Source organism: Drosophila guanche, unplaced genomic scaffold (genome assembly GCF_900245975.1).
Source record: "Drosophila guanche unplaced genomic scaffold, DGUA_6, whole genome shotgun sequence".
Lineage (NCBI taxonomy): Eukaryota > Metazoa > Arthropoda > Insecta > Diptera > Drosophilidae > Drosophila > Drosophila guanche.
The window spans coordinates 17,925,772-17,952,794 of NW_022995743.1; the positions used below are offsets into that span (position 1 = coordinate 17,925,772).

General features: G+C 44.1%; 5 protein-coding genes across 5 annotated transcripts in view; 4 read left to right on the forward strand and 1 right to left on the reverse strand.

Moving 5' to 3' along the window:
* Positions 1 to 1,524: 1,524 nt before the first annotated feature.
* LOC117579910 (bomanin-2) lies at positions 1,525 to 1,976 on the reverse strand. Its single transcript, XM_034266050.1, has 2 exons — positions 1,835 to 1,976; positions 1,525 to 1,769 (listed from the first exon to the last, which is right to left on the reverse strand). The coding sequence occupies exons 1-2, from the start codon at positions 1,890 to 1,892 to the stop codon at positions 1,690 to 1,692; spliced, it is 138 nt and encodes a 45-aa protein (XP_034121941.1). The 5' UTR covers positions 1,893 to 1,976; the 3' UTR covers positions 1,525 to 1,689.
* Positions 1,977 to 2,608: 632 nt separating this feature from the next.
* LOC117590972 lies at positions 2,609 to 3,264 on the forward strand. The gene is made up of 2 exons (XM_034284042.1): positions 2,609 to 2,719; positions 2,784 to 3,264. The coding sequence occupies exons 1-2, from the start codon at positions 2,662 to 2,664 to the stop codon at positions 3,176 to 3,178; spliced, it is 453 nt and encodes a 150-aa protein (XP_034139933.1). The 5' UTR covers positions 2,609 to 2,661; the 3' UTR covers positions 3,179 to 3,264.
* A 58-nt stretch (positions 3,265 to 3,322) lies between these two features.
* LOC117590979 (bomanin-23) lies at positions 3,323 to 3,881 on the forward strand. Its single transcript, XM_034284055.1, has 2 exons — positions 3,323 to 3,479; positions 3,541 to 3,881. The coding sequence occupies exons 1-2, from the start codon at positions 3,422 to 3,424 to the stop codon at positions 3,813 to 3,815; spliced, it is 333 nt and encodes a 110-aa protein (XP_034139946.1). The 5' UTR covers positions 3,323 to 3,421; the 3' UTR covers positions 3,816 to 3,881.
* A 615-nt stretch (positions 3,882 to 4,496) lies between these two features.
* LOC117584271 lies at positions 4,497 to 5,090 on the forward strand. The gene is made up of 2 exons (XM_034273086.1): positions 4,497 to 4,624; positions 4,688 to 5,090. Exons 1-2 carry the CDS (start codon positions 4,555 to 4,557, stop codon positions 4,828 to 4,830), a joined length of 213 nt encoding a protein of 70 aa, XP_034128977.1. The 5' UTR covers positions 4,497 to 4,554; the 3' UTR covers positions 4,831 to 5,090.
* Positions 5,091 to 15,552: 10,462 nt separating this feature from the next.
* LOC117592393 (pneumococcal serine-rich repeat protein) overlaps positions 15,553 to 27,023 on the forward strand; it is a 77,070-nt gene continuing 65,599 nt past the window's right edge. The window contains exon 1 of the mRNA XM_034286110.1: positions 15,553 to 16,279. The gene's annotated coding sequence lies outside the window, so the exon portion shown is untranslated. The remainder of the gene's footprint in view (positions 16,280 to 27,023) is intronic.

Here is a 27,023-nt window from a genome sequence, read left to right on the forward strand (position 1 = left end):
AATGTTTAGATTTCATAAAAATGTAGATTCAAATTAATCACTTCCTATTCAAAGTTAAAACAAAAAACCAAAAATACCCTAGATACCCTCCAGCCCTTCCTACAGCTTTGTTTATGCATGCACCCTCTGCCACTTGCAGTGTGTTGCTCTGGGGGACGGAGGTGAACTAAAAGTCGTATTGGTATGAGAAGTAATGTATGTATGTATGTATATAGATGTAGACGACTGGTGTAGAAAAAATTGAAATGTAAATGTGTTCATAAAAGTAGTAGTGCAGCTCCTCACCACTTTCAAAGCTTTTTTTTGAAACACTTTCCATCTTTCAAATAAACAAGTGATACTTCTTTGGTGATAATAGGCTGGAATGTAAGCAATACAAATCAGAAGAAACCCCATTACATGTGCAATCCATCTTCTTGCTTTCCATGAGGGCCGTGTCATAGTAAAACCGAGGAGGGACGTGTGAGACGCTTCTTACGCGTCACAACTTTTATACCCGGTTCTCAGTAGTACTTTTGTACCTTTGCGTTTTTTATACCCGGTACTCGAAGAGTAAATAGGGTGTATATTGTATTTGTGCACAAAGTGAATGTATGCAACACACAGTAGGAAAGGTTTCCGACCCCATAAGGTATATATATTCTTGATCAGCATCAATAGTCGAGTCGATAGAGCCATGTCTATCTGTCCGTCTGTTAGACAGACAGACATGACTCGGCTATTGATGCTGATCAAAAATATATATACTTTATGGGGCCGGAAACGTTTCCTTCTGTGCGTTACATACATACATTTGTACATCCGTTGTTCCCCACAAATACAATATACCCTATTTACTCTTCAAGTACCGGGTATAAAAACAACTTTTGACCAATTAGTGTAAAGTTGTATTATATGTTTAAAAATACCCAAGAGAATAAGTTTGTTGTTCCCCGATATCTGATTACTATCTAAATTCGTTAAAAAAAGGGTATTGAGCATGTTGGGTTGAGACTTATGAGACCCAGAAAATTTAAACTATTGTCTGATTGTCTATCGTTTGAGAAATTTTATAACATCTTTTAACGAGGAGAGGCGTGTGAGACGCTTCTTACTCGTCCCAACTTTTATACCCGGTACTCAGGAGTACTTCTGTACCTAAGTGACTTTCCAACCCCATAATATAGTATATATATTCTTGATCAGCATCAATAGCCGAGTCGACAGAGCCATGTCTGTCTGTCCGTCTGTCCGTCTGTCCGTTCGTCTGGACCGCTAAGGTACACATGTAGTACTGAGTACCGGGTATATAAGTTGTGACGCGTAAGAAGAGTCTCACACATCCCTTCTCGTGTTATTTTTAAATTTTACATTTCACATTTTTTCTACAAATGTCATCTAAGTACATCTACATCTACATCACATCCCACTTTCCCTCCGCCCCCCAGCACCTGCATAATCCGATTAGTCAATTCTGTCCTAACAGGATTCCAGTTAAATTCGCAGCTTTTTGTGCAATTAAAATAACTTTGAACGCCATTTATGTACGGGCTCTGTTTGGTTTTATATTTTTTGTTGTTTAACTGTTGTGTTGGTTCTAAGTTCTAGGCTTCATTTAAAGAAAGAGTTTGCATAAATATAGTGCCTTAAGTTTGAGGTATGTTATGGATCTATGGCCGTCGCTTGATCTTCGGGAGGGGCTGGGGCTGCCTACTTTCCTCCATGGACATTGCAGTACTTGCAGTCACCGTTGATGACCACATTGCCGGGATCGGGCGACAGGGGAACAGCTGAGCAGAGGGGAAAACATTATAGTATTGAAGACATCAAAGCCAGTTTAATGCGCTCAACTCACCATTGGCCAGGGCGAGCAGACCGATCACAAAAACGCTGACGACTGAGAAGAATTTCATATTGATTCTGTATTCTGGTTCTGCTCTATGGGCTAGTGCTGAATGGATTGGACTCAACTGATGCCGTCGAACAGTCGGCTGCGATCTTATATAGTCAGCTTAGCGTCGGGTCGAGTGCGCCCCACTCGAGCCTACTCGGATCAGGTGCATTGCCCGTTCAGATAACCCCCGACCAGACAGAGACCCGCTTGGGAAAACACAGCTCAAGCCGATAATATTTTTATTCTATTTTGCGTATTCGATTCTGGGTTTTCCAGTGCAAAGCCCACAGTGACAGTAAAAATAAATATTGAAAACGATCTCCTTGTTACATATGTACATACATATTTACATAACTACTATGAATTTCTAGTAATCCAACGTATTAGCCCCATCCCATTTGTGCACACTTTATCATGTACTTGTTTATATAGAATTGGCTTTTACTTTATGGCATACATGTACATGTATTACATTCAAGGTAAGTATTCGGATTTAAAATACCTGGAGCCCATGTACATCGTCATACATTAGCTCGCACAGACTTGAATTGAGATTGAAAATTGCTAATCTCAATGAGCAAAAGTCAATAATAGTTCAGCTTTGTCTAGAAAATACGAGTATGTGCGCATTCCAGTTCTATAAAATATATATTTACATTTCACGCCATACAGTTATGCATTTATTATAGAAAGATTACAGACATGTAGGCCGGAATAGCTCGATTGGGGTATAAAAGAAACGTGTCTGGCAGGGTGGGCAGTGCTCTAGTCCAGTGCACACGCGCATTATGAAGTACTTAACGCTGCTGTCTGTTTTCCTCTTGGCCACTTTGGCCTTTGTCCAAGGTCAGTGTCCGTTCGCAGCAGCGACTCCCCCGACCAGACGCGCCTAATCTCTTCCACTCTGCAGCTGGCAAGGTGACCATCAAAGGAGAATGCAAAGACTGTAACCATGACCGCACGACAACCACCACGCGTAGGCCAGTCTCCACCCGCGGAAATGGACGCCCGACCACGGCCAAGCCCAAGCCAAAGCCAGCACCGAGGCGCGGCAAACCAGTGTCGGATGAGGACGATGACGATTCGGCTGGTCAGTGGTCGTTGCACCAGTCAGCTGGCGGATCCCAGCACATAGGAAGACGCCACAGACGTCAGTGGGAGCCCCGTGGCCAGTACATCAATCTTGGCGGAGCCAGCGGCGGTGGGTGGTCAGGAGACGGCCGAGTGACTACCATCGATTCGCGGGGCTATCCAGGAACCCTTGTGCGCAACAATGACTGCGTCGGTTGCAACATTCGCGGTTGAGCCGGTGCACAGTGGGGTAGCGATACAAAAGTTGATCTAAATAATTAAATAAAGGCACGACAGCTGTGAGCTTCGTGGAAAACCCATTTCAAAGAATTATCTGTAAATCGAACTGGTTTGAGGAGGGCATTTCCCCCGCCTGTCTGGGGGCCGGGGTCCGACTCAAAGCCATAGAGCGATAGAGCTTAAAAGCGATCTGCTGTGGCGTTCCCCGAGTAGATCCCGCTTGCACACAGCTCGACAATGATGCATCTGAGTCTCGCCTTTGCCATTGCCGCTGCCCTGATCTGCCTGGTTTCAGGTAAGAAGACGAGCGGCAATCCCTTGACATCCTCCTGACATCCTCTTTCCGCTTATTTCAGCTGGAACTGTGGTCATCAATGGAAGCTGCAGGGACTGCAGTCCACCAGTCGCCGAGACTGTAGTTGTCGGCGGCAAGGGATACAGGTCGGGCAAGCCGGGACAGGGCACCGTCTACATTAACTCCCCCGATGCCTATTCAGTGGGTGGGCCCGGATCCACCGTTGAAGGGGATGCCACTCGCTATCCCGAAGGCTACAGTGGACGTGTGCCTGGTGGCACCTATCTCCACAACAATGACTGTGTCGGATGCAGCATCAGCGGGGGCGGGGACTGATTCTGCGGTTGGTCCAGCGATTACAAAACCGTACATGTACGACTGAAATAAAACACAATAAATGAACGGCCTCTAGGCAAAGACTAATATAATAATTGAATTTGTTATTTTACGGGAATATCCATACATACATCGCTCAATTGTTATGTTTAGTACGTGTGGGAATATATCGGGTTCAAAATAAAACGATGTTGCAAATGTGACAAGAATAAATGAGGCTTGGTTGAAGAGTAGATAGAAATTATACTGACATGAGAGGCTCCAGGCAAGTAGGAGTACTTAGTCTATGACTACTATAATATCAGGTGGGATGCGATGAATATCATAAACGTTTGGAGGATCAAGAATTGGGAGAAGAAACATATCGAACAGAACGAACAGTTTTCTCACATTTCAGAGTTATGGATATTTTGAGACTAGGTAGTCTCTAGTCTTCTATGCTGGACCTATCAGCATCCACAATTATAACTACATTTACGAAAGCTTTACAATATAAGCTTAACAGCTGCATTGCGTGCGCGTATGGGTCTCGAGTCATCTTTACTGGATAGGTTATCAAGTTAGAGGGGATTTTACTTGTTCAACCAGCATGTGTCTCAGGGGAAAATCCACAGATTTCAACAAGCTATAGGTTTTTTTCTGCGAATATATACATATATGCGAATATATCAGTGAGCCATATAAAAAGTTCAGTCAGAGGGCAAGTCTCCGTTAGTCTGCCGTCTTATTTCTCGTCGCAATGAAGTTTATGCCGTTGTTGGTCTCCCTGCTGGCGCTGCTGTTGCTTCTGGTCCACGAGGGCGCTGCACGTAAGTCCCAGTAGCTGATATTTTATTGGAAGAGTCCTCTGATAATTGTTAAAACCTTTCCAGGCTCCTTAAAAATACCCAAAATTACCATCCGGAATGGCGACATCATTGTCCACGGCAACTGCAATGGCTGCACGGCCCGAGCCACCAAAAACTCGGCGCATTTATCAATAAAACTGACGAGCAGGACTACTCACAGAGGATAACTCAGCTTAGCTCCTCAACCTCTAGTATAAAATAGTACTTTAAAGACGTTCTTGCCATATTGTTAATATTTTTAGTATATGTAAGAATGGAGCATGGCTGATGGTTCAGCACTCTGTGATTAAGCCTAGTGATAAGTGAATATATTTATGCACAATTAGCAACCCGATATTAGCTGCCGATATTGAACCTCCGTAGTGAAAAATCTTAATCGGATTTTGGTGGTGGCTCATCTCTGTGCTTTCTGTATCCTGTACACCTGACAGTGCGTCCACTGTTCAATATTAATAATATATTATTGGACACACCCAAATGCTCTCGTAAATTTGTCACATAAAATTCGTGCTTGGCTCGTAATTCATTCTGGGCAGGAGCCAGGTTACGTTTTAGCTCCAGTTTATGCCTCATGCCTCATAGGTAGAATATTTCAGCAAAACGCATAAAAATTGCCATCATATTTGGCTTTATCAAGGACATGCCTTCACGTCCCTCACCCCATCCGTACACGTGTTTTTATACCCGGTACTCGAAGAGTAAATAGGGTATATTGTATTTGTGCACAAAGTGAATGTATGCAACACACAGTAGGGAACGTTTCCGACCCTATAAGGTATATATATTCTTGATCAGCATCAATAGCCGTGTGATAGAGCCATGTCTGTCTGTCCGTCAGTCCGTCCATCTTGTTGAGCGCCTAGTACTCAGAGACTATAAGAGCTAGAGGCACCAAATTTTGCATCCAGACTTCTGTATGCTCACACTGTTACAAGTGTATTTTTAAAATGAGCCACGCCCCCTTCCGCCCCCGCAAAAGGGCTAAAGCCTCCCAAATCTACAATTTGGAAGATAAAAGAAAACTAAAAAGTTCCGTTTCGTAGGGAATGACCATATCTATCAGATCACCAAATTGGGATCCGATTGGATCATTATTATAGCCACAATGAGGAAATTAATTTCCAGTGGCTAAACCCACCCCGCCCCGCAACTTATATTTGTTTTTTGTACATTCTCTCATTCATACTCTGCTTCTTCATTATGCGGCCTCTGCCTCTGCCGTCCCTCTGCCGATTTTTAACCCACCCCGTCCCGCAGCTTATATTTGTGTGGGTCTAGGGGCGGGGGGCGAGCTAACGCGTTGGCGTAAGAAGTGTTGTAGATGTAGATGACAATTTGACAAATAACCGCTAAGGTACAGATGTTGTACTAAGTGCCGTGTATAAAAGTTGTGATGCGTAGGAAGCGTCTCACACGTCCCTTCTCGTTCATTTTCGTTTCGGCAGCGAGTGCGGAAAACCGTTCGTTGGCTTCACCGTTCCTCGTTCCCCGTCACACGTCCCTTGTCCTTTGCGAACAATTTTATTACCCAGGAAAACCCAACGAAAGGCAAACCGCTGTGAGCCTGTAAATGACTCCCCAGGCACCTTTATATTGACTCGTAAAATTGCGACATTTAGTTGTGTGCGAGCGCACAAACCCCCAAACCTGGCCGTCTCCACAAAAACAACCCCCATCCGTTCCTCCCTATTGTTCCTGGTTAACTTCCTGTCGTTTGTCCTTGTCTTTGGCTTCGACTGTGCCTGAGCCAGACCCGGAGCTGCAGACTCGGTCGAAGGACGAGTTTCTTAACGTTTTAAATTTGATTTTTATTCGCCCGACCTTTGTAGCCGGCAAACGATTCTTTTTTATGGATTGAAGGGCCGCCCTAGGCGGCCAGGCTCCCCTCTCCCTTGATTTCTTTCTATCCTGACAGGAGCGGAAATTGGGTTCGTGTAGAGATTGAAGAGAAAGCGATTCATGTGGGAAGGTCGGGACGGTTCGGCAAATAAAGCAGCGAAAAAATTATCATTGCAGACACTTGATAGATTTGTATTCGGCGACTCTGCTCCATATTTTGTTCATTCTTCATTGTTTGCCTCTCGACTCACTTCAAATGGAAAAACTTCTGGCGAGAATTTGATTAATTCCACTTGGGGATGTCGAATGATTTATTGGATTTTTTAGGTACTCAATCGAGGGCGAAGCGATTTTTCATAATTAAATTTATTTCGTTTCGTCGTCTGTCGTCTGTCGTCGCCAATGCGCATACGCACAGTTGCATGGCAAAAGGGGAAGAGCTGAAGCTAGCATCTCCCGTCTGCGTTTCAATGATTTCATTTCAATCGCATCCTTCAGCAACCATCTCCTCGCACAGCGGTGTCCTTCCAGGAGTAAAAGTGGCTTTCAATTTATTTTCGCTTTTTGCTTTTTAATCTTTTCCCTTGGTTTCTCGCTTAGTTCAAGGAGACCAGAGACAGGAGAGTGTTTGAAGAGCACAAAGTTCCACGCAACTGCTTTACTGTTAAGTAACTGAATGGCAGATGAGAAATGAACATAGGAACAGGGTCGCACATGCAGTCCTGGAATTGTCATTGCAATTATGCCCGCTGGGCAAAACTTATTTTGGAAAAGATGACTGTGAGCCCACTGTGTAGCCAAACCCGAAATATTTCATCAGCCATCACACTCGCACTGGCAGCCACAGCCAGTGGCCAGTGGCCAACACAACAGGGGGGGGGGCCGAAAACAATTGGCAAGCCACACCCTCAGGCCACACACAACGCACAGCACTCATGCCCACCTCCACCCAGATCAACTGGTCATTCAATTTTCCTGCCCGCGGCCTTCCTTTGGCAGCCCTATGCAGCTTACCTCCATTCTGATTTCATTTACGTAATTACCGTACCATCTGCTTCTGCCTCGGCCTTTGCCTCTGCCTCTCCGTCTGCATCTGCCCCAACTTCATTCGATTCTGCTGATGCTGCTGTGGTTGCTGCTACACTGGGAGAAAATGCAAAGTGTACTTGTGCAAGAAGTCAGCTAAACGGAAGGTTAGTTGTGGCATTAGTCTGCTATTAGCAGATTAGACGATTAGTAGATTGTCGAAAGGTTTTCATCAGACTGTTTCTCGCAGTGTCTCATCCGCTATTGGGCATCGACAGGCTCAGGCGAAGGTGGCCAGTGCGGGTTGTGCTGGGCTGGGACCGGGTTCGAGGCTGAGTCTGCCTGCCGAGTCTGGCGAAACGAGTTGATTAAATGCTGTAATTGATGGAATTGCGAATGGGGATCCATCCTCTATCCAGAGGTGTAAATGATCGGCTTGGTATGCCGCCTGGATAAACATGTCATTGTCGTTAGACGATGCCGGGTGACTGACTGGGTGAGCCGAGCTGAGCTTCAGGGTGATTTAGGATGGCTCTGCCTCCGCAGGGTCGTCGGACAGCGTCAGCGGGCGTCAATCAAAGGAGCACACGGAATGCGGACGTATTTATTCCATAAATATTTGCGCCAGGGGTCGAGAAACGACTCCATGAAGAGGTCTACCCTCTGCAGAAGGGACAGAGGGCGCAGTCCAACACAAAACAAAAAGGTTAAAAAAGGTTAAAATAAAAAATGTTTTAAATATTGAAAGGATTATGGGGTGAGCGGCAACGAAGCGCGTTAATGTTGATGCCTCCGTGGGGCTGCACACGCAGGGAGACAAGGGTTCTGGACGGACTGGCTGGGATCGGGTCGGGTCGGGTCGGGTTGGGGAACCACAAAGGCTGGAAACTGGGCTGGCTCTGCTGGTATGTTGATGGTATGTTGCTGGTGATGCTGTCAGTCAAACGAACTGGGAAAAAATCAACGAGCAAAGGCTACACACGATACAACCAAAACGAGGCCCGTTCACTGGGACTCGGGCCAGGAGTTGGGAGTGAGACGGGGTCAGGAGGAACGGGCGGGCACGTTGTTGATGGTCAACAATATAATTTGAACAGGAATGAAAAATAAACGAGGCAAACGAGGTAGAGTGGAAAGTAACCCGAAACACGCACATGCACAAAACGTACAATTGTTGTGTATAAATCAAATCAAATATGGGAACAAAGTGATTTATAGAATCTCGGGATCAGTGAAAGGACGAAAAACGGAAAAGACGCTCATAAGTTCCCGGTGGAAATTCGCGTTTATATTAGGCATCAGTAGAATTAAAATGCCATCGACACCCACTGTGCAAATCAAGCTGGCTAGTTTTTGAACAAGTTCAATTAGCTTCCGTCAACCACTGTGCATCGTAAGTGCCTCTCCCTTGCATTCGTACATACATTCATCTGTATGTATGTACATACGTATGTAAGCAGTTCGGTTGCTTGCTATCACCCTCTACGCTTTGTTCTCTTTTCGCCGTGGACCAACTCTGTCGTTCTGTGCCCGGCAGTTTGCAAACGATAAATGTTATAACTGTGCTGAGGATTTGCTGCTACTGTTTGGAACTGCCTGGGAGTGAAACAGCTGCCGCCTTTCGGCAGCCCGTTCAGCTTCAGCCTCGGCTTGACTCAGACTTCGACTTGGACTCGCAAAACTCATTTTATTGTTGAGCGCCGCAAGCAGACGTTCGTCCTCTCGCCCTTCTCCGTCTCTCTCTTTCTCACTCAACATTATCCATCTATCATATTTGCCATAGTTCTTCTTTCTGCCCTGTGGTTGTGTTTGCTCTGTCCCGTCAAGTCCCCTCCCCTCCCCTCCCGTTCCGTCGCGATCCGTTCCGTCCTCTTCAGTCCTGGCCTGTCCTGTCCTGTGCGGAGCCGTCTCATCGCCCCATCCTTGGAGCTCCAGGACTCTCATGTCCATTCTCGTTGGTCGGCGTTGACTGCTGGAAATTGAAAATCATAATCGCATCAACTTTCTGCACACAGCAGCAGCAGCCCCGACACCCACACTCAAAACTTTCTCTCTAGCAAAAAAAAAAGGAAATAAAACCCCGAATGTAGGCAACTCACAGACTCTGAATGCTAGAAAGATAATTTGTTGAGATTAGTTTTAGCTCTCAATGGGTTTGTGTGTGTGTGGGTGTGTCTCGGTAAACCTCTGCTCATTGCGGCGCCCTTTTATCAGATAAATAGACTGCAAGGAGAGTGGGAGCGCCTGTGAGTTTTGGAGCAACTTTTGTGCATATAAATTATGTGCAAGTTGATTATAAAGCAATGCAAAACTGCCAAAAACTTTTTCCGCTCAAGTGCCACTAACTTTGATAGTTTTTCGAGGGTATCTTTGCGCGGTGCGGTTTTAGGATAGAGAACGACCCTCAGTCACGGAAGTCCGTGTGTCGGGTGTCACGCAGACATAGCTGACGCCAACCGGGACCTGTCCCTGGCTCTGTTCCTGTTCCTGTTCCTGTGTACATTAAGTGGTAACATCATCCCCTGCTGCTGCTCTTTCGCCATCAAAATTAGCTTCACTCTGCTGGCCGTAAGCCCGTCATGATGTAGCAAGTTCCATATTCCTGCCACTGCCACTGCCACTCGCTGTGCGGTTGGTTTTGTGCCATGTAATTGGCGACCTCATGCGTATGCCAGGCCATTAACGCTCTGCCCTCAGCCTTCAGCTGCTGCTGCTGGCCGTTAAAGGAGAAGTTAGCCAGCCTTGGGGGCAGAATTTTCCCTTTTAATTGGGCGTAACTCACAGATTCCAATAATATAACAAATCCCACTAGGTGCTAGCTACCATTTATTCGCATGTCCAACACATGGCATCAAGTCTCTGAGGGAATCTATTTTGAGTCCCTCTCAACCACGAAGTCCCTAATTAGCCTAAGAAGAATCACACAGCTCTCTAGCATCATACATCAGTATGTACATATACATACTTACATATGTATAATTTTAAATGAATCTCCGTGAATTGCGAATAAATATTGCACCAATTTTGTTATGTCTGTAGGTATGTACATGTGACAGCAGTAAGTGTAATTCCTAGTTGGGTTCACTTTTAAACATCCTCATCATCATCATAGCATTAACATTACCATTAAAGTGGCCAAGGGGATCATAAAAATGAAAATGAAATCAACGTATTAACTACGCAACACACACACACACACACACACACACACACACACAAAGAGACACAGACACAAACAGACACAGAGATGGATGGAGATACACAGAAAGAGATACAAGCACAAGAATAAGCGGGACTCACGCCACACGGAAAAGGCAGCGAAATAAAATCAATTCAAATAAAAAGCATAAATACGACCACAGGAAATGAAAATGACGACGAGGACTGCGGCAGAGCAGCCCAAGGGCACAGTTAAGGGTGAGTGGGAGTGGCAGTGGTAGTGGCTGGGTGAGGGTGCGAGTGCCTGTTCGGTACGAAGGGTGCGTGCGGAAAGAAATGGTGGAGCGAAAAGGGACTGAAGGGACCGCGTGGGCGGCAACATGTAAGCGCACATTTTACGGCACAAGCATTTTCGCTTAATAAAATGTTAAGTGGGGGAGAAAAAGCGACAGACAAAAAGCAGCGACAGTTGATGGAGGGCAAACGGGAAAAGGAGACTGGGTGGGGAGTGTGGAAGTGCGAAGCCCGCCCAAATAACGAACAAGCGACTGACTGACGCAATGACTGACAGAGCAGCAGCAGGAGCAGGAGCAGGAGCAGGAGCAGCAGCGAGCCGGAGTCGAGTCTGTCGGAGGCAGAGTCGTAAAATTATATTTACAACACAAACAAGGCTGTCGACCAGGGGTTGGAGGGCGGTGAAGAAGCAGAAGGACGATGAAGCCCAACACAATGATAAGCATGAAGCGGATGAGAGCCACACTCACACAAGCAGACACGTACAGACACATTGAGGAGAGTGTGCGGCAGGGCGAGCCTGGGAGAGAGTAGCGCCAGCAAAAAGGGCGACGTTTGGTTTGCTCCCTCGCTTCGTTTGCTTTCGTTCGGTATGGAGCAGTAAGTAGGGGAGGGCGGGATGCAAGATGAGACGAACAATTTCCCGCACTCAAAAAATAACAATGGCGCGTTGAAAATATCCGCTTCCGTTCTGAAAGCTCCCAAAAGAGCAGACAGAGACGGAGAGACAGTCGCACGGCAGCTGCGACTCTCGAGGCTTGGTAGGTTTCGGGTGTTCGGTGTTCGGGATGGAGTCCTGGGTCCTGCTTCTCTGTCCCTCGTCCCACTCCCAAAATTTAATTCAATTTGAGCACAATGAAATCATATTTTGCAACAAGCGTGGCTGAGGAGGCTGAGCGGGCAATGGATGTGGGAACTGTCAAAATCGCAGCCAACGGAGCTGACAACTGGGGAAACGCTTTTCATTTTCATTTTCCCCATTTTCGATCAGTACGAATGACCAACCCGGGTTCCCGACTGACAATATGTTGGCACAAATATTTATCCATTTTCTATTCCTCGAATTTCCCGTTTATTATTCATGCTGTGTCCTTGAATTCTGGGCAGGGCCCTGGGCTCCGTATTGCTTAAAGAGCGCATAAAATAATAATAGCTTCATTAACATTCGTCTTATTCTGTTTATTTGCACACTTTTTAACGCACATAATTACATAATTTTGAGTGCCGGATGTCCCCGCTGTCGGGTTGACCGCTCAATCGATGTGAAACATTTTGGGCAAATCCAAATTCATGAGGCGCACACAACCGAAGGCCTCCTGGGGGGTTACTTTCATTTTGACAAGAGACGCACTCATACACAGACACACGAGCCGGGATTTGTGAGGCCTTTCTAAGTCCTTTGGCCAGGAGCTGAGCCGTAACCCGAGGGCATCCAATGGCAGCGGTCCATCCCGGAATGAAATATTGCTATCCCTGACAAATGCTGTTTACCCAGGCCCCCCTGGGTGCAGGACATGAACATTCCCCATCCCCCATTCGCCATCCAACCTAAGTATGTTTGTGTGTAAGCAATAAAATGAAAAAGAACTGAACTTTGATAAAAAGCTCACAAGGATATCAATTCCCCAAAGGCCTGAAATGTGTGTGTGTGGGGGAGGAGAAGTCAAATCCAACTAGAAATCAAAATCATGGCAATAAAATTGAAGGAGCGTACACGAATGCCGATGGAAAAACATCAAGCAAACACTTCCTCCTGCATACTCGTATTTGGCGCATTGACAAAAACAAGGTTTCGATAAAGTTGAGGGGCACCGAGGTTGGCAGGTTCAACCAAAAAGGATGAACAAATCGGAACAGGGGCGGATTTGTCACAGAACGGTTCCATATCCACAACCACATTAACATACATTAGTGTAAATATTTACGCCACCCGCCCAAAAGTATGCACCGAAACCAAAAATCAGCACTGAAAGTCTTGCCGCCAATCAGTTATTTTTTTTAATTCCTTCCTGGATAGGACACCCAAAGGGATACCACTTATTTGCCTTTTACTTCAATGAATACAAAAGCAACTTGGCCACTTTTGAAACTCTCCGGGTTCCCTCTGTCCCCGCTTGCCTTGTCATCGAAATAATAAGCTCTGGCCGGCGTATCCACAGGACAGCAAAAATTACCACTGTCAAAGTTATACAAAGGTCAAATGGAACATTATGGCTTTATTTTGCGCCTAATAAATCTCATTATGTCATTATATGTATACCGCCTACCGCGCCAGCAACCAACTGGATGGAAGGCTCCTTCCGCCTGTGGGACCATAACGGTGTGTTTCTGTGTGTGGGGTGTGTGTTTTGGAGAAGGTAAAAAGCTGCCTAAAACAACCGACAAGGATAAGCAGAGAAGCAAGAGGAGCAACCATCGCCCCACCACCAGCTATAGCCAAACGACATGCCAATCAGTAATCAATCCCGCACGCACATTGACAACGGAGGACCTCACCAAAAACAATTTGCAAAGGCCAAAAAACAACAACTACAACTACAACAGTTACGGTAATAAAAAGTTCGGTGCAAGAAGGAGCAGCAACAACGCCGACAAGTGAGACCACACGACGGCACTGTAAACAAATTGGAAAGAGATGAACATACATAACTGCGCAATATGGCGTCACAAAACTAAGGTACTCTAATAATAAGGAGAGGCATCCACGAAACATATCTCTTCTTGTCATAAGACGTTTCAATCGCATACTTGTTTAAGAGAGATAGAGAGCAGGGCCTTTCCTTGCCATTACTATACCTTCGTGATATGCGCAGAGAGAAGAGTAAAAAAGCCGCCATTTAAAAACATTCGCTCAGAGAGCGAGGCTGACTTGTGTATATGCATGGGAATGCCTTTGTGTGCGAACCATTGAATATGTGTACGAGTTGGAAATGCCGCAGGGTTGTCAGCTTGGCTGTTTCCGCAGCAGTGAAATTCGAATTACCACTGCTTCCAATCTGTGGTTTTGAGCCTGCCATTAAACATTGAATAATAACAAGAATGAACTGCTATGCATTCCTGTAATTAACGCAAAAGCGATTTTACAGTTGTGTGTTTCACTCGAGTGTCAATAGCACACACCTGACAACCCTGCTCGCTGCCAGCCACTCTCGCCTCTCAATTTATGCGCGTTTGTTTTCTTCTTCGCTTCGTTCCGACAGCAACGGTCAACGCTGTCGCAAAACTATAATGCTGTGAAAAACATAATAAATTGTGTGGAAAAACACCTACAACTCAACATTTTGGCCACACATTTTGCGAGCTAAGAAAAATTTGTACCCAGTGAAAAAAAGTATGCAAAATCGTTCATTAATCACCGAATTATCTCGACGAAAAAGTGTTTTACTTGTGCATTGAATTCAATTTATTTTAAAGCAGCAGCAACATAAAGTGTTATTGCTCTCTCCCATTCTCTCTTTCTCGATCGTGAGCGATCAATAAGCATGTGTGTGTGCGTGCGTGTGTTTGACGTAGAGTCGCGTCGCGGTTTCAGCAATTAACACAAGCGGCGTAGAAATGCCAAAAACGCATTAAAAATTATTACTCGTTGCCGTCTGTCATTCACAAGAAGCCGCAGCAACAACAGCGACAATCATACACAAGTGCTATTTGCCGCTACTCATAAAACAAATTACCCACTTGGGGTCTGACTGGTGTGCGTGTGTGTGTTTGTGTTGGAGCGTGTGCGTGCGTGTATGTGCATGGGTATGAAAAAGGCAGCGTAATCATCGCATTCAATGCCTCGGCGGCAACTCATCTTGTAGCTGCCCAAAAGGAAAAAATACTATGCACTAACACTGGTGTAAAAAGTAGTAAGCCAAAGCCGCCATAATAGTAGTAAAAAAAAGGATGAGGAACGAGAATGTGGCACTGGCAATATGTTGCTGCTGGCAGCAAGAAGCAGAAGCCCCATCAGTCGGAATAGTACCGGAATAAAATTACTATACAGCTTGGCCCCAAACTTGCCAAAGTGTGTGTGCGCTGAGTGTGTATAGTGTGCCTGTCGTTTCTCTCACTCTCTCATCGTTAGTAGCGGAGGCTGCTGTGTCAGCTCTTGTAAATGCGGCGCATGTGCATATATATATATATGAATAATTTTGTATATATGGTGTGTGTGTATGTATGAAAGAGATTTTTTTATGTTTCGCACAAACATTGCGGTAAAAGAACGCCGACAAACGTTCGACTCTCTCTCTTCTGCCGAAGTCGTCGTTTCGCCGCTCTCACTAATTTCTGATTGTGACGTCTGCGCGGGCGCGTGTGCAAGGTGAAGCGTTGGGTTGTCGTCGGTCGCTCTGTCGGTCGGTTGGTCTGTCGCTTGTTCGTTCGTTCATTCGGTCGGTCGCTTTGTCATACAACTCCCCCGTGCATTTTTTGTGTCTCAAGCTCTGTTCACCGACTCGATACCCATACTCATACCTATGCCCACACACGTCCATGCATGTGTATATGCATGCATACATACGTACGGGTGCGTGGAATGAAGCAGCTTCTGTTCTCCAGAGCAGGCAACAGAGCTTGGACACGCGTCGCAGTTTCTCTCTCCCTCTGCTTCTTCTCAACCCGCTTACTCAATGTGCCGTTTTCTCGAATATTTGCACAGAAATAAAAAAAAAAAAACAACAACAAACCTCATAAAAAGTTTAAACATTGGTCGAAAAAGGAATGAAAAAAGTGTCAAAGCAGTGAAAAACAACTAGAAGAAAATTCACCAACGGCAGAACGAGAAAGAAAAAAAGGCCGTAAAAAGAGCCAACGAGTTTGGCTGTCTCGTTCTGGCCCCCGCTTACATAAATGGAGAATAATTCTTGAGATTGCTTTTTGGCAAAGCCAAGCCAAGCTAAGCAAGCAAGCCAGCAGCAAACTCGAAACAGAGGAAAATTTTGTGGATTTACATTTTCCGTCGTCTTTCTGGGCGAGCGAGAGCGCGCGTGTGTGTGTAAGTGTGTTTGTGTGCTGTGTGTGTGTGTGTGTGTGTGTGCCTGGCGTTTCTTTTGTGGATTATTACGCCCTCTCGCACACTCTCTCTCCCTCACTCACTCACACTCACACTCACCGAAGAGGAGGAGAGCGAACAGGCCAGAAAGCTGCCAGAGTCCTCGTTCGCACCTCGCCTCGCCACACAGCTCTTCATCACCTGCCCAATTCCCTTCTCATCAACCCACCCCCCACGCCCGTTCCATCAACTGGATGCTGTCTATGAGAAAGGAACGAGCATATCAAGAGCAGAAATTGCGATTATTTTGGATTTATAAAAAGGTGAGCATCCTCCAGATATGTATGTTCGTGTCTATATTCTCGTGCTTTTGGTATGTACATATTTACATAAATATTTTCAGTCAATTTATTGTGCAAGTCTCTCCCTCATCTTTCCTATCTTGCTCCGACTCTGTGGTGTGGAGGAGATAGCTGTCTCGCAAAGAGAAAGAGGTAGAGAGAGAGCGAGAAAGGAGTAAATTATTTCCAGTTTGATGAATTGCCGCACGCCACTCACTGTTCCCTCATGTCCGTACTCCTCACACGCTCACTGAAACACACATATTCCGAGCTAATTCCAATTAAGGTGTTTCAATTGAAGCCTTTTAGCAATTTAATGAAGTCTTATTGTTTTGCTGAACGACTACAAAATTGATAATGGTATGGTAATTTTTTTAGCAATAAATATTACAAACGAGTCGGGACGTACATATGTGAGAAGATTTGTACGCGTCACAACTTTTATACCCGATATTCAGTCTGTATGTACATATGTATGTATATGTATGTATTCTACAACTACATCTACATAATTATACGTCACTTCTCACACCAGCACGCCCTTTTAGTTCTCCCCCCTCCCACAGAGCCGCACACTGCATGAGGCAGAGTGTGAAATGAGAGAATGAACAAAAAAATAAACATTGCTGTTGGGAGGGGTGGGGGCTAACCACTGCAAATGAATTTCGTCATTCTGGCTATTATAATTATTGAATCTGATCCTTATTGGTGATTTGATAGTATACAGATAAATAAATTAAGCCCTGTTGTGGTGGCGGAAAAGGGTGGGGCGAATTTTTCAAATATACTTGTGACAGTGTGATAACATGAATCTTCACACAAACTTTGGTGACTCTAGGACTTACATATGTATATCGACTATTGATGTTGATCACGAATATATGTACAATATATACTTTTTGGGGTCGGAAACGCTTCCATCTGTGTGTTACATACATTCACTTTGTGCAAAAATACAATATACCCTATTTACTCTTTGAGTACCGCTCTCAATGACTTTTATTGAATTTAGGAGGATCCCCAACTATCTCCGGAAGTAGAATCCCTCTTGTAACATTTTGTCTTATAACTCGCGTGTGTAAATTTGGTCCGACAGATTCGCCTTCGATTGGATAAACATTGAAGTGGAGCTCCACTGTAAACATGCCAAATTGTTTATTTAAACAACTGTTTAAGTCATAACTGCATGTCAATAGATATGTAGATATGTTTTCATAAGTACATATGTATGTAGATACAAATTAAAGATTTAGATAACATAAAAATATTTCACACAAATGGTCGGCCAAGCCGGGATTGCCTGATCTGGGCCTACGACAAAGCAAGCCGCAGCAACGGCACCGGTTGGAACGGGATCGGGGGGTAGAGAGGACCAGCGTTTCCAGTGGCGCGCACAATCGTGACGCCAACTTAGTTACGGTCATTAGCACCAGTAGCTGTGGCAGCAGCAGCAGAAAACCGCGAATGGCGCTGAACCGCACCGTACCGCGCTCTGTGCACATGTCTCTATATACACATACATTCATACAAAATAATTTGTCACACTGCGCGCTTTCTGGCAAAAGCTGCCAGAAAGCAATGCGATAGCAGCAGGCCGAGTCAGCCTCGCCGAGCCTCGCCTCGGGACCTGGCCACATGTTCAAATACCGACCACCACTACTCTCCTGATTTTTGTATTTTTCAAACCGTACATGGCACAGCTCTTTCGCATTCATCTTAGGCTACCACCACTGTAACCGCAAGCGATACAGATGGAACACAAACAAGCAAGAGCCACGTTAACCAGCTTTAGTCGGCGCATTTGCTGGTTGCCTTTTTGCCTCCCTCCCGCTGCCACTGTCGCGCTTTCCTGTCGCTGCTCAACCACAACAATTTGAATCTGTGAATTGACTGACAAAACATTATCCAAATAAAATTGCAGCGCGCATAATTGGTGGCATGTGTTGAGGTGGCTGCTTGGCCGCCTGGAGCTATTTGGCTATCGTGGCACCCAAGCCATTGCGACGCGACCCCGTCCCCTAGTCCGCCCGTAGACAGTTATTTGTCCATTTGTCATGGGTTGGGGACTTACAGCCACAGCTACTGTGCTGAGAAGTCCACCCCTGTGCCGGGCCGATTCGATTACACCTAATTGATTTGTTCAATTTTCATTGAACTGTCAGCCGTCAGTGACAAACGCTTGCTTTTCACTAGCCCACGTTCACGCCCACGCCTTCGACTGTCTGCATGTTTGTCTTTCTGTCGTCCGCCCATTCAAATTAGCAACGAGAGAGCTGAGCTCCATGTTTGCAATTCCAATTTTAAATGTACATATGTACATACTTATGGACAAATTTAAATGGTGTGTAGATGTTATTATTTATATTATGAGAATTATCCAGAGAATTATCCACTTTGCATTTCAAAAGCGCAAACGCTCACTTGACTGAGTGAATTACATTCGAGTGGTTCTATACACATTTTATTTGTGTTCCACATCAAATGCTCCACGGAAAACGCATCCACATGCAATTCAAATGAGAATCGCCATGAATAAGTAAATCAAACTATTAATAAATGGCATCAAATTTGCCACATACTCGTCCAAGATTTCATATCGAGCTCCCTCGTCTTGAGATCATTTCTGGGAAACAGCGAGCGGTTAGGGTATGGGCCCCCTGGTATTCGGGTATGGGAGGGGTGCAAAAACAAATAGCCGGCAATCAACAAGAGCGTCATTAAAAAAGCAAATTTCTGAACACGCTAAACACATGTAGAGGGGAACAGCAAGGGCAACGGCAATAGCAACAAAACAGAGGCACAAAAAACAAAGGCATGAGTGGCACAATGAGCGAAGGGGTGGGTGGGAATGGGAAGGGGAAACAAAAGCACCAGAGGCACGAAAGCGTTCCACGTTCACTAGATAATGTGGGCCAGCAGCCGAGTGAACCGTGCGAGAAAATGGGGGAAGATACGAAACACACAAAACACTAAACTCAATTCCCATCACGAGAAACGAGGCAAATTGATTGTGATGATGTTTTCGAATCCGACTTTGACTTCGCTTCGCCGGGCATCTGTGAGATACCAGATACAGCCCTGTCGCTGTGGGAGGAACAGCGGGTGTTGGTTCGCGCAGTCAGCCGTGTAAATGAATGCTTTTGATAATTAATTTATGCTGCCTGCCACAGGGATAAATTATATTTATCCAGATACGTCCATTCGCATTCACATACACATGTATCTACCCGTACACATGTACATATCTCGTGTGGATGAGCAGGAATCAACAACAAACAAACGAAAACTCCATAAAAACCATACTTAATGTCATGTCGCTTAAACAAGTTTTAATTTAATTTATGCACACAATCGTATTTATTCCACTTTGTGCAAATAACTCAATTTAAACGCTTCTTACGGATGGTGTCACACATTGGTCATGGAGGGGGGTGTAATTCATTATTGTGTGTGTGTGTGTTTGTGTGTGTGTCTGTAAAAACTGAATAAATAAAACAAAATTAATTATTGAATGTAAATAAAGCGTTATCACTATGCGATAATCGCAATTAATATTTATTTCTTGTGTCGAAAGGCAAACATTTTCCGAAAAGTCCATTTTCATTTGTCCCTCATGGATCATGTCAATGCAAATAGCTCATAATTATAATATTTGCATATTATTTAATTATAATTTATCAGGCTTTTATTTTTATTTTCATCCAGATGGAGATATTTTCGACTTTCATATAATTTGTTTATTATTTATTATTATTTTTTTAAGCATTTCAAGATAGCCGTTCTGAAAGTTGCAATTAAGTTTAGAGGTTAGCTTTCCTGGAGCTACCAAGTCCAAGACCGCTCATCGAGTGTTTCAATTTTTGTATTCCAGATAGAGATAAATAACTGGCTAATTGAGTGTACCCCACTCAAAAGTGTCTCGCAAAATGATAAACGAGTTTGAATTCCCACAACAACTAGAACAACAACAGCAAACCCCGTGTGGATTTTGAGTTGTTTATGTCTTATCTGAGTTGACATTATGTTATACGTATTTTTTGCAGCTACACGCGCCGATCATTTTTGCTGCCAAAAATAGACAAACGCGAACGAAATAATCTAAATTTAGTCTGAAATACCAAAGTAGATTATGCGCTGAGAAAAATTCAACATTTATTAGTCTCAGTGGAAGTTTTTGTTCACAGTAAGTCGTAATATGCACAGCAGTTTATCGTTTAAATTATTATATATTATTTTATATTAGAATTAGGTACATTTCACAGGTTCACTTACTATGCAAATATATTACAAATGAGCTTTACCAATTAGTAGTGGGAGTATCCACCTTTAACGCTAAAAAGAATTGTATCTATTGGCCCGGCCATTGTCTTTGGATAGTTCGTGAGTCGCGTCCCGAAAACTCATTTTGTTTATTTGCCTAGCGGCTGATTTGTCGGGTATTTTTTTCTCGCTGTTTTGTTTCTCTTTTTTTCGTCATTGTACATTTATTCTTGCTTCTCTTTATGGCTGTTTTTCGGCTGTGCTGCGGCGTTTGTCAGTCATGAAAATTACGGTTAGCTGTATGGTGGAGGGGGGTATACAAATTCAGGGAGTGGACACGGCACAGGGAATGGACTGGACTGGCGAGGTCTTCGAGGTTGGCGAAGTCCATCAAGCACCAGCAAAAAGCAATCCCCTCCCCCTTTTTTCTCTTCTTCCTTCATTCTCGTTTTGTTGAGTTTGTTTGTTTGGCTACTCCCTCCTCCCTTCTGTATCTGTCCTTCTCTCTTGCTGTCTCTCTAAATACCAGATAAGCATTTGCAACTACCAACAAAAACCAAAGCAACGACAAGAATGAGAGCGCCTGCTGGGTCCGATGCGACCGAGGCTTTAGGTGCTCCAATCACTCCCAGCCCTCTTACCTGGGCCTTCTATTTTCTTCTTTGCTCCCTCCTTCATATATATTTTGATATCTTTGATGATTCTTTATTTGGCGGCTTTGGCTTCCCCGCAACGCAAATGAAACTTGTGGCAAGGTTTCTCTGTGTATACTGTATACCCTGCTTTCATTGAGAGTAATATTAGTTCCGTCAGTTGTTTGCAACGCTCAGAATACTCTAAAAATATATTCTGGGTCGGCTTTAATTATCAGCCAAGTCTCTAATTACCGTACATACGCTAAGACCGACATGCAAAATCAAAATCTTCGACCCCCCGCCTTCCATAGGTATTTGAAAAATGTAAATAATCAAACACAGGCAAGTTTAGAGTTGAGTGGGACAGACAAATGAATGGATAGATGGACCTTTGTGACCTAAATAAATCTGATTGCAAGGATACTTGATGCGTGGCGTCTTTGGAAATATGATCCGCAAACTATTTGCTTCAACTGAAAAACCTAAAAGACTTAAAAATTACCGGATAGTTATTGTATTGGAAACAATTTTCATCCATATTTTATTTAGATGCTTAATTTTCTCGGGGTATTATGAATTGATTATGCATTTTTTATTTCTGATGCTACAATACTGAAGTTTTTTTCAGTTCGTATACCCTTTCCTTTCTCATCGTGTAGGCCCTACCCCCCGCTGTCTGGTCTTTAAAAGTGTATACATATGTATGTATAATACCACTATTATGTATTATTATTGTTTTGTGTTTGTTTTTTATGGACCCCACGTTTATTTTTGTACTCTGTGTGGATCCATACATACACATACACGCATATGTACATACACACATACAATTCAATATGTTTTCTTACATTACTTTTCGGATTTAAATACAAAAAGTTTCGCAGCACAATATTTCATGTTTATTAATGGGGCGTGGTGCTTGTCTTTTGTAAATTGTTTAATTTTCAGTGAGGTTTTCTTTGTTGTTTTGTTTTTCTGTAATTTACGTAAATTATCGTGATTATCGTGTATCGGATAGCTAAACGTATAACAGTTGTTATCCCCTTGATTATTATAGCCATTTGCGTGATAATTGTGTGCATTCTGTAGAAGAAGACGGCGGCGGAGCTAGCCTCACAGTGGAAATTGCTTAATATGGCAGGCGACCTGTCGATGCATTTTGATTGTGTTTTCGATGCCATATACCCGGTGTAATCGATCAGAGCTCGGTTTTATTTTGTTTTGGTATTATACGACTCTTGTCATAAGTGGAAGCCATCATGGATTCCGTTGCTCTTGGCCTTGTGGATCGAGTCCAAGATTCCTCTATGGAATGGGAGCATGGAACTTAAGTAATGGGTATCCCATGATGCGGTAGAAAATCTACTAATCATTATTTCTTGTTTGAGTTTTCTCGGTTTTTTATTTATTCTACTACTGCTTGACTGCCTTCGTTTTGTGGTTGCATTTAATAATTATCGTAATTTATGTGTGTGGACAAACTGCATGCAACATGCAACAACAACAACAACAACAACATTAACAAAAACGACAATTACCCAAGGATGAAGGTGTGCCGGGTGAGAGGGTAGAACAAATTAGTTGCATTTCAATTTGAAAAGAGTCAAGAGAGAAACAGGCTGAATTCCGTGGACCTGATCGCCGGCTATTGACAAACGGTATCCGCTGGATGAATACACACGCGTCGAGCGGTCTCATGGGGGATTAATGGACGCAATTTGATTTCATTTTCCAACTTCCAGTTTTGCGCTGCTGCTAGTGCCGCAGTTGAACGATGGCCAGATAGACGACACTTCTGCACCCTGCTGCAGCCCCTCGCCAGCTCAAATTAATGAGCCTCGAATAAATCATGGAAATGCGAAATGCGAATGGGAAAACAGGAACGGAAAGGCCGAAGCCTTTAATACCCTATGCTATTGATACTCGCATGATAGAGCTTTTTGAGAATCAAACGAACTTAAGCTATCTTGGAAACGCATTAGTTTGCCCACCCAGGTATGTTTCCCGTCCGATCAACGAGGGTATAATGAAATGCAGACACACGCTATCCGTTGGTTGGCTGTGGCGAGCGGCAAGCGGGGCAGACACCTTTGAATATTTTCACAAATATTTACACGCCTCGGTGTGGATGGACGGGTGGACGGGGGGAATGTCAATTTCACACTTGATTGCTGGCCGTAAATCAATAAAAAGAGAGACAGAGACAGGGAGAGAGTTGACTGGGGCTGCCTTTTGCCTAATTAAGCGCATCTAAGACGCTGCAGCTACTAACAGACACAAACACACTAGTTTGTCTGTCTCTGTCTGTGTGTGTGTGTGTGAGTGTGAGTTTGTTGGCCATAAATCGCGTGCCGTTTTAACACTTTGACGTGCAACAATTGAAAATTGCGAAATGGCTTTTTGCTTTTGCTTGTTTTTCGCTTTGTGCAGCCGCCACCTAAAAGAGGTTCCCCTTTCCCCACCTCCCCTCTTCCATCTTGCCGCAAAAGCAAATTAGCTGCAACGTTTTTTTGTGTGTTCCTTTTTGTGTTTTTGCCAAGTGAGAAAATAGCAAACAAAAAATCAACTTGGGGCAAAAGCAAACAAAACAAAAACAGCTAAAATATTGCAAAAAAATAGTAAAATGAAAACGGAAAAGAAACAATGCCAAAAGGCTGCTACAACAGACCGCCCGCCCCCTTTCCAACATATTTTACTGATGCACTTTTCGTAGTATATTCAATAGAAGGAGAGGATAGGAGGGGTTTTGCTGCTGCTCTTTAAGAGTCTTTTCCACCAGTAGTTGGAGCCAAACTGGGAGTAGAAACTGTGTGTTTGCGCTGCGAAAAGTATCTTTGTGTAAACGAGATTAAAGCTAATGAAAATGACCACTCGCGCAGCTGATTCGGTGTTAATTTTGTCTGTTCATTTTTTGTGGCTGCTTCGACTGTGGCTGCTGCTGTGGCAACTGCAACTGTTTGCTCAGAAAGCAGCAGCTCAGCAGCTCCATAAAAATGCTGACAAATTTGTTGCATGCTGTGTGCGTGCAGCTCGACTAGCCAAACTTGCAACTTGTTTCACAGCATGCCAGCACAGTCAGACTGCAGCCACCAGCCCCTAACCGACATCCATGTACGGGAGGCCGAGTCGTGAATTTATGCTCCAACTGGGGCCCCTCCCCCTCCACAGCTACAGCTGCATCCACATCACTTAACCGAATTAGTTTCAATTGCACATTTTTCAGATGCCTCGTGGAATTTTTTTTTTTTTTTGTTGCCCAAGCCAAACCAGTTAACAACAAATGCGACTTGTTTTGGATTTCGATTTTTTCGAATCGATTTCTTTCAGAGTCCCCCGTATCGGATTACAATTTGTTGCCCCCTCCCACCCCGCCTGTCTGGCAGATCCGATGGAGAGTGTGTCCGCCAGCAATTAATCACAATACGATCCGATCCGATTCCCAATCGCATGCTTCCAGTTTGTGTGAAGCTTGTCTTTGGCTTTTGATTCACTTTTAATGGCATTCAAATGCTTCCGCCTCGATTTACGACGCTCAATTAAGCCAAACACAACGACTTCGCTCGGGCAAATGCTTCGACTGCGGAGTATATGGAAGACCCATTTGCAGACGAGGTCGACAAAGGCTTTTTCCATGTAATTCCGTAGCGATATTTTTATCAAAATTAATAAAATACAACATTGGCATATCATTTCATTAACTTTCTATGCGAAAACCTATTCAAATTCGCAAAAGTTTACTCTTGCGCTCTTTTTTTGGTATTTTCTTAGCAAGTTAATACTTATTTACGATTACTATTATCAACTACAAGAAAGGTGATTCTTGAGAAAAGTTATTCCTCAAAATCTGTGTAACATATTAAAATATCTAAAAAAATAAATGAGAAATATTTCAGTGGACCACATTTAATAGAAATTAGCTCTAAAATATAGCATCAACTTTTTCTTAATTCTGAGTTTTAATCGGTCGTCAAGGGCACATCGCTTGGATTGTGGAAAAAAACGACGTGTATAATTATGGAAAATAATTTAAAATTAAATTCGTCTTATTATGAACGTTCTACCGAACATCCTGTTCGACGTCAGGTAATTATTTTTATAATTATAATCGAACATATGTACATATGTGTGTATGGGGAAAACATTTTTGCGATGAATACTTTCCGAGTGCGGATTTACTTGGCAGGCAACAATGAAAGCACAACATAGAAATGCAGATACATATTTACATTGGATTGGATTGCATCCCGTACGAGTGAGGAGTAGAGTCACTTCTATGTGGGTTCCATAGTCAAAATGTTCCCTCTTTTGTTGTTGTTGTGGCAACGCTCCTCTGGCTCTGGCTTTCATTGTCAACGTTTTCCCTCCTGCCAAATGTCCCCCTGCCAGAGCAGCTAAAAGCAGTGGATACGTGGTGGCTGCCACTGAAATTGTCCAAAGAGGGCTTGCCGTGGACTCTGCTCTGCCCTCCGCTATCCTACTCTACCCCCCACCACAAGCACATAGGCCCAGACACAAGGAGCAACTTCTCCTCTTCCTCTTCCCCTACTCCTCAGCTTTATCTCCTTGTGGAGCAACGGGAGAGGAAGCTAAGGACCGAGCGAACTTTGTCGTTTATATTTCGCTTCCCATTTGGCTGGCAGTCCCCCCGTACCCCATCTGGCGCTTCTGTTGCATCCACTTTTTGTTTAATATTAATGTGTGTGTCCTCCTCCCCCTTCCCTGCAATCCACACAGTGCTTCTCCATCTCGTTTTGCCTTCTCTCCAGTTGCTTTCCTTTTGTTGAGTTTCTTGTGCTTCCCTCTCCATCACCGTTGGCATAGACTGAGAGAGCAGACGAAGTTCTCTTGGTTTTGCTTGTGTGTTCTGTCTTTCTCTCCTTTTTCTCGTTGAGTTTCTTTTTCAATTCAACTCCCCTGACAATCTTTATACCGTCTTTCGAATTGTTTGTGCTTGCTCATGCGATATGTATGTAAGCGTGTGTGTCTGTGTGCGCACTCTTTTCTCCTTTTTTGTTTAATTCTTGCCTCATTTTCGTGGAGGCATAAAATGAGAATTGTGTTTGTTAATTCATTATTTTACCCACCCCACACAACACAACGTCTCTCTCCCTGCTGCTGTCCACGAAGTGACCGCATTTCCCTCGATGGCTTTTCACAACACAGCGGTGGTGAATTCATTAAAACACAAAATCATTTTCCTTGCTGTAAATACGCGCTTAATAAAGCGCTCAAGCACTGCTGCTGCTGTCTTCTCTGGTCAAAAGTGCGAAGAGTGCACAGGCACAGGGCGCGAGGGAGGGAGATGGAGCAAGAGCATATGCCGCTCAAAGCAGAAAAGAGAAAAAAGAATAAAGGTGAAGTGGTATTAAATTTCATATGCGTCGTTGCTCTTTGGCTCAATGTCTTGTAGCCCATTATCTGATGAGGAGTGTCGGTCGGTCGGTCCGTTGATGAAGAGTGGGAAACGGGAGGAGGATGAAAGCCAGAAAAGAACACTTAAGCCTGAAATTGGCAGCTATTCGCTGCCTTTGCTTCGATTCTCGTTTCTTGCTGTCTGGGTCTCTCCCTCTGCAGTCCCAGTCACCCCTCCCCACGACCATCCGTCTCCGGCATCTACTTATGTCGACTTGTTATTGTTCGACATAATGGCAAAATATTGTATTGCCAACATTTTTTCTCCTTGCTCCTTCTCGCTTTCTCATGCATCTTCGGCTTCTCTTTGCTTGTGGTTTTATACCCTTGCAGAGAGTATTCTGAATTTCACAAGATGATTGCACTGCAGGGAAGAAATTACAGTAGGGGGAATTCTGTGTTAAAAATACGAAACTTTA

What these genes read in the sequence shown, in the direction of transcription:
- LOC117579910 (XM_034266050.1), bottom strand. Translation starts at nt 1,892, where the DNA reads ATGAAATTCTTCTCAGTCGTCAGCGTTTTTGTGATCGGTCTGCTCGCC. An exon ending in TCTGCTCGCCCTGGCCAATG is followed by an intron (nt 1,770 to 1,834) that starts GTGAGTTGAGCG and finishes CCCTCTGCTCAG; the next exon opens with CTGTTCCCCTGTCGCCCGAT.
- LOC117590972 (XM_034284042.1), top strand. Translation starts at nt 2,662, where the DNA reads ATGAAGTACTTAACGCTGCTGTCTGTTTTCCTCTTGGCCACTTTGGCC. An exon ending in CACTTTGGCCTTTGTCCAAG is followed by an intron (nt 2,720 to 2,783) that starts GTCAGTGTCCGT and finishes TCCACTCTGCAG; the next exon opens with CTGGCAAGGTGACCATCAAA.
- LOC117590979 (XM_034284055.1), top strand. Translation starts at nt 3,422, where the DNA reads ATGATGCATCTGAGTCTCGCCTTTGCCATTGCCGCTGCCCTGATCTGC. An exon ending in CCTGATCTGCCTGGTTTCAG is followed by an intron (nt 3,480 to 3,540) that starts GTAAGAAGACGA and finishes CGCTTATTTCAG; the next exon opens with CTGGAACTGTGGTCATCAAT.
- LOC117584271 (XM_034273086.1), top strand. Translation starts at nt 4,555, where the DNA reads ATGAAGTTTATGCCGTTGTTGGTCTCCCTGCTGGCGCTGCTGTTGCTT. An exon ending in GGTCCACGAGGGCGCTGCAC is followed by an intron (nt 4,625 to 4,687) that starts GTAAGTCCCAGT and finishes AAACCTTTCCAG; the next exon opens with GCTCCTTAAAAATACCCAAA.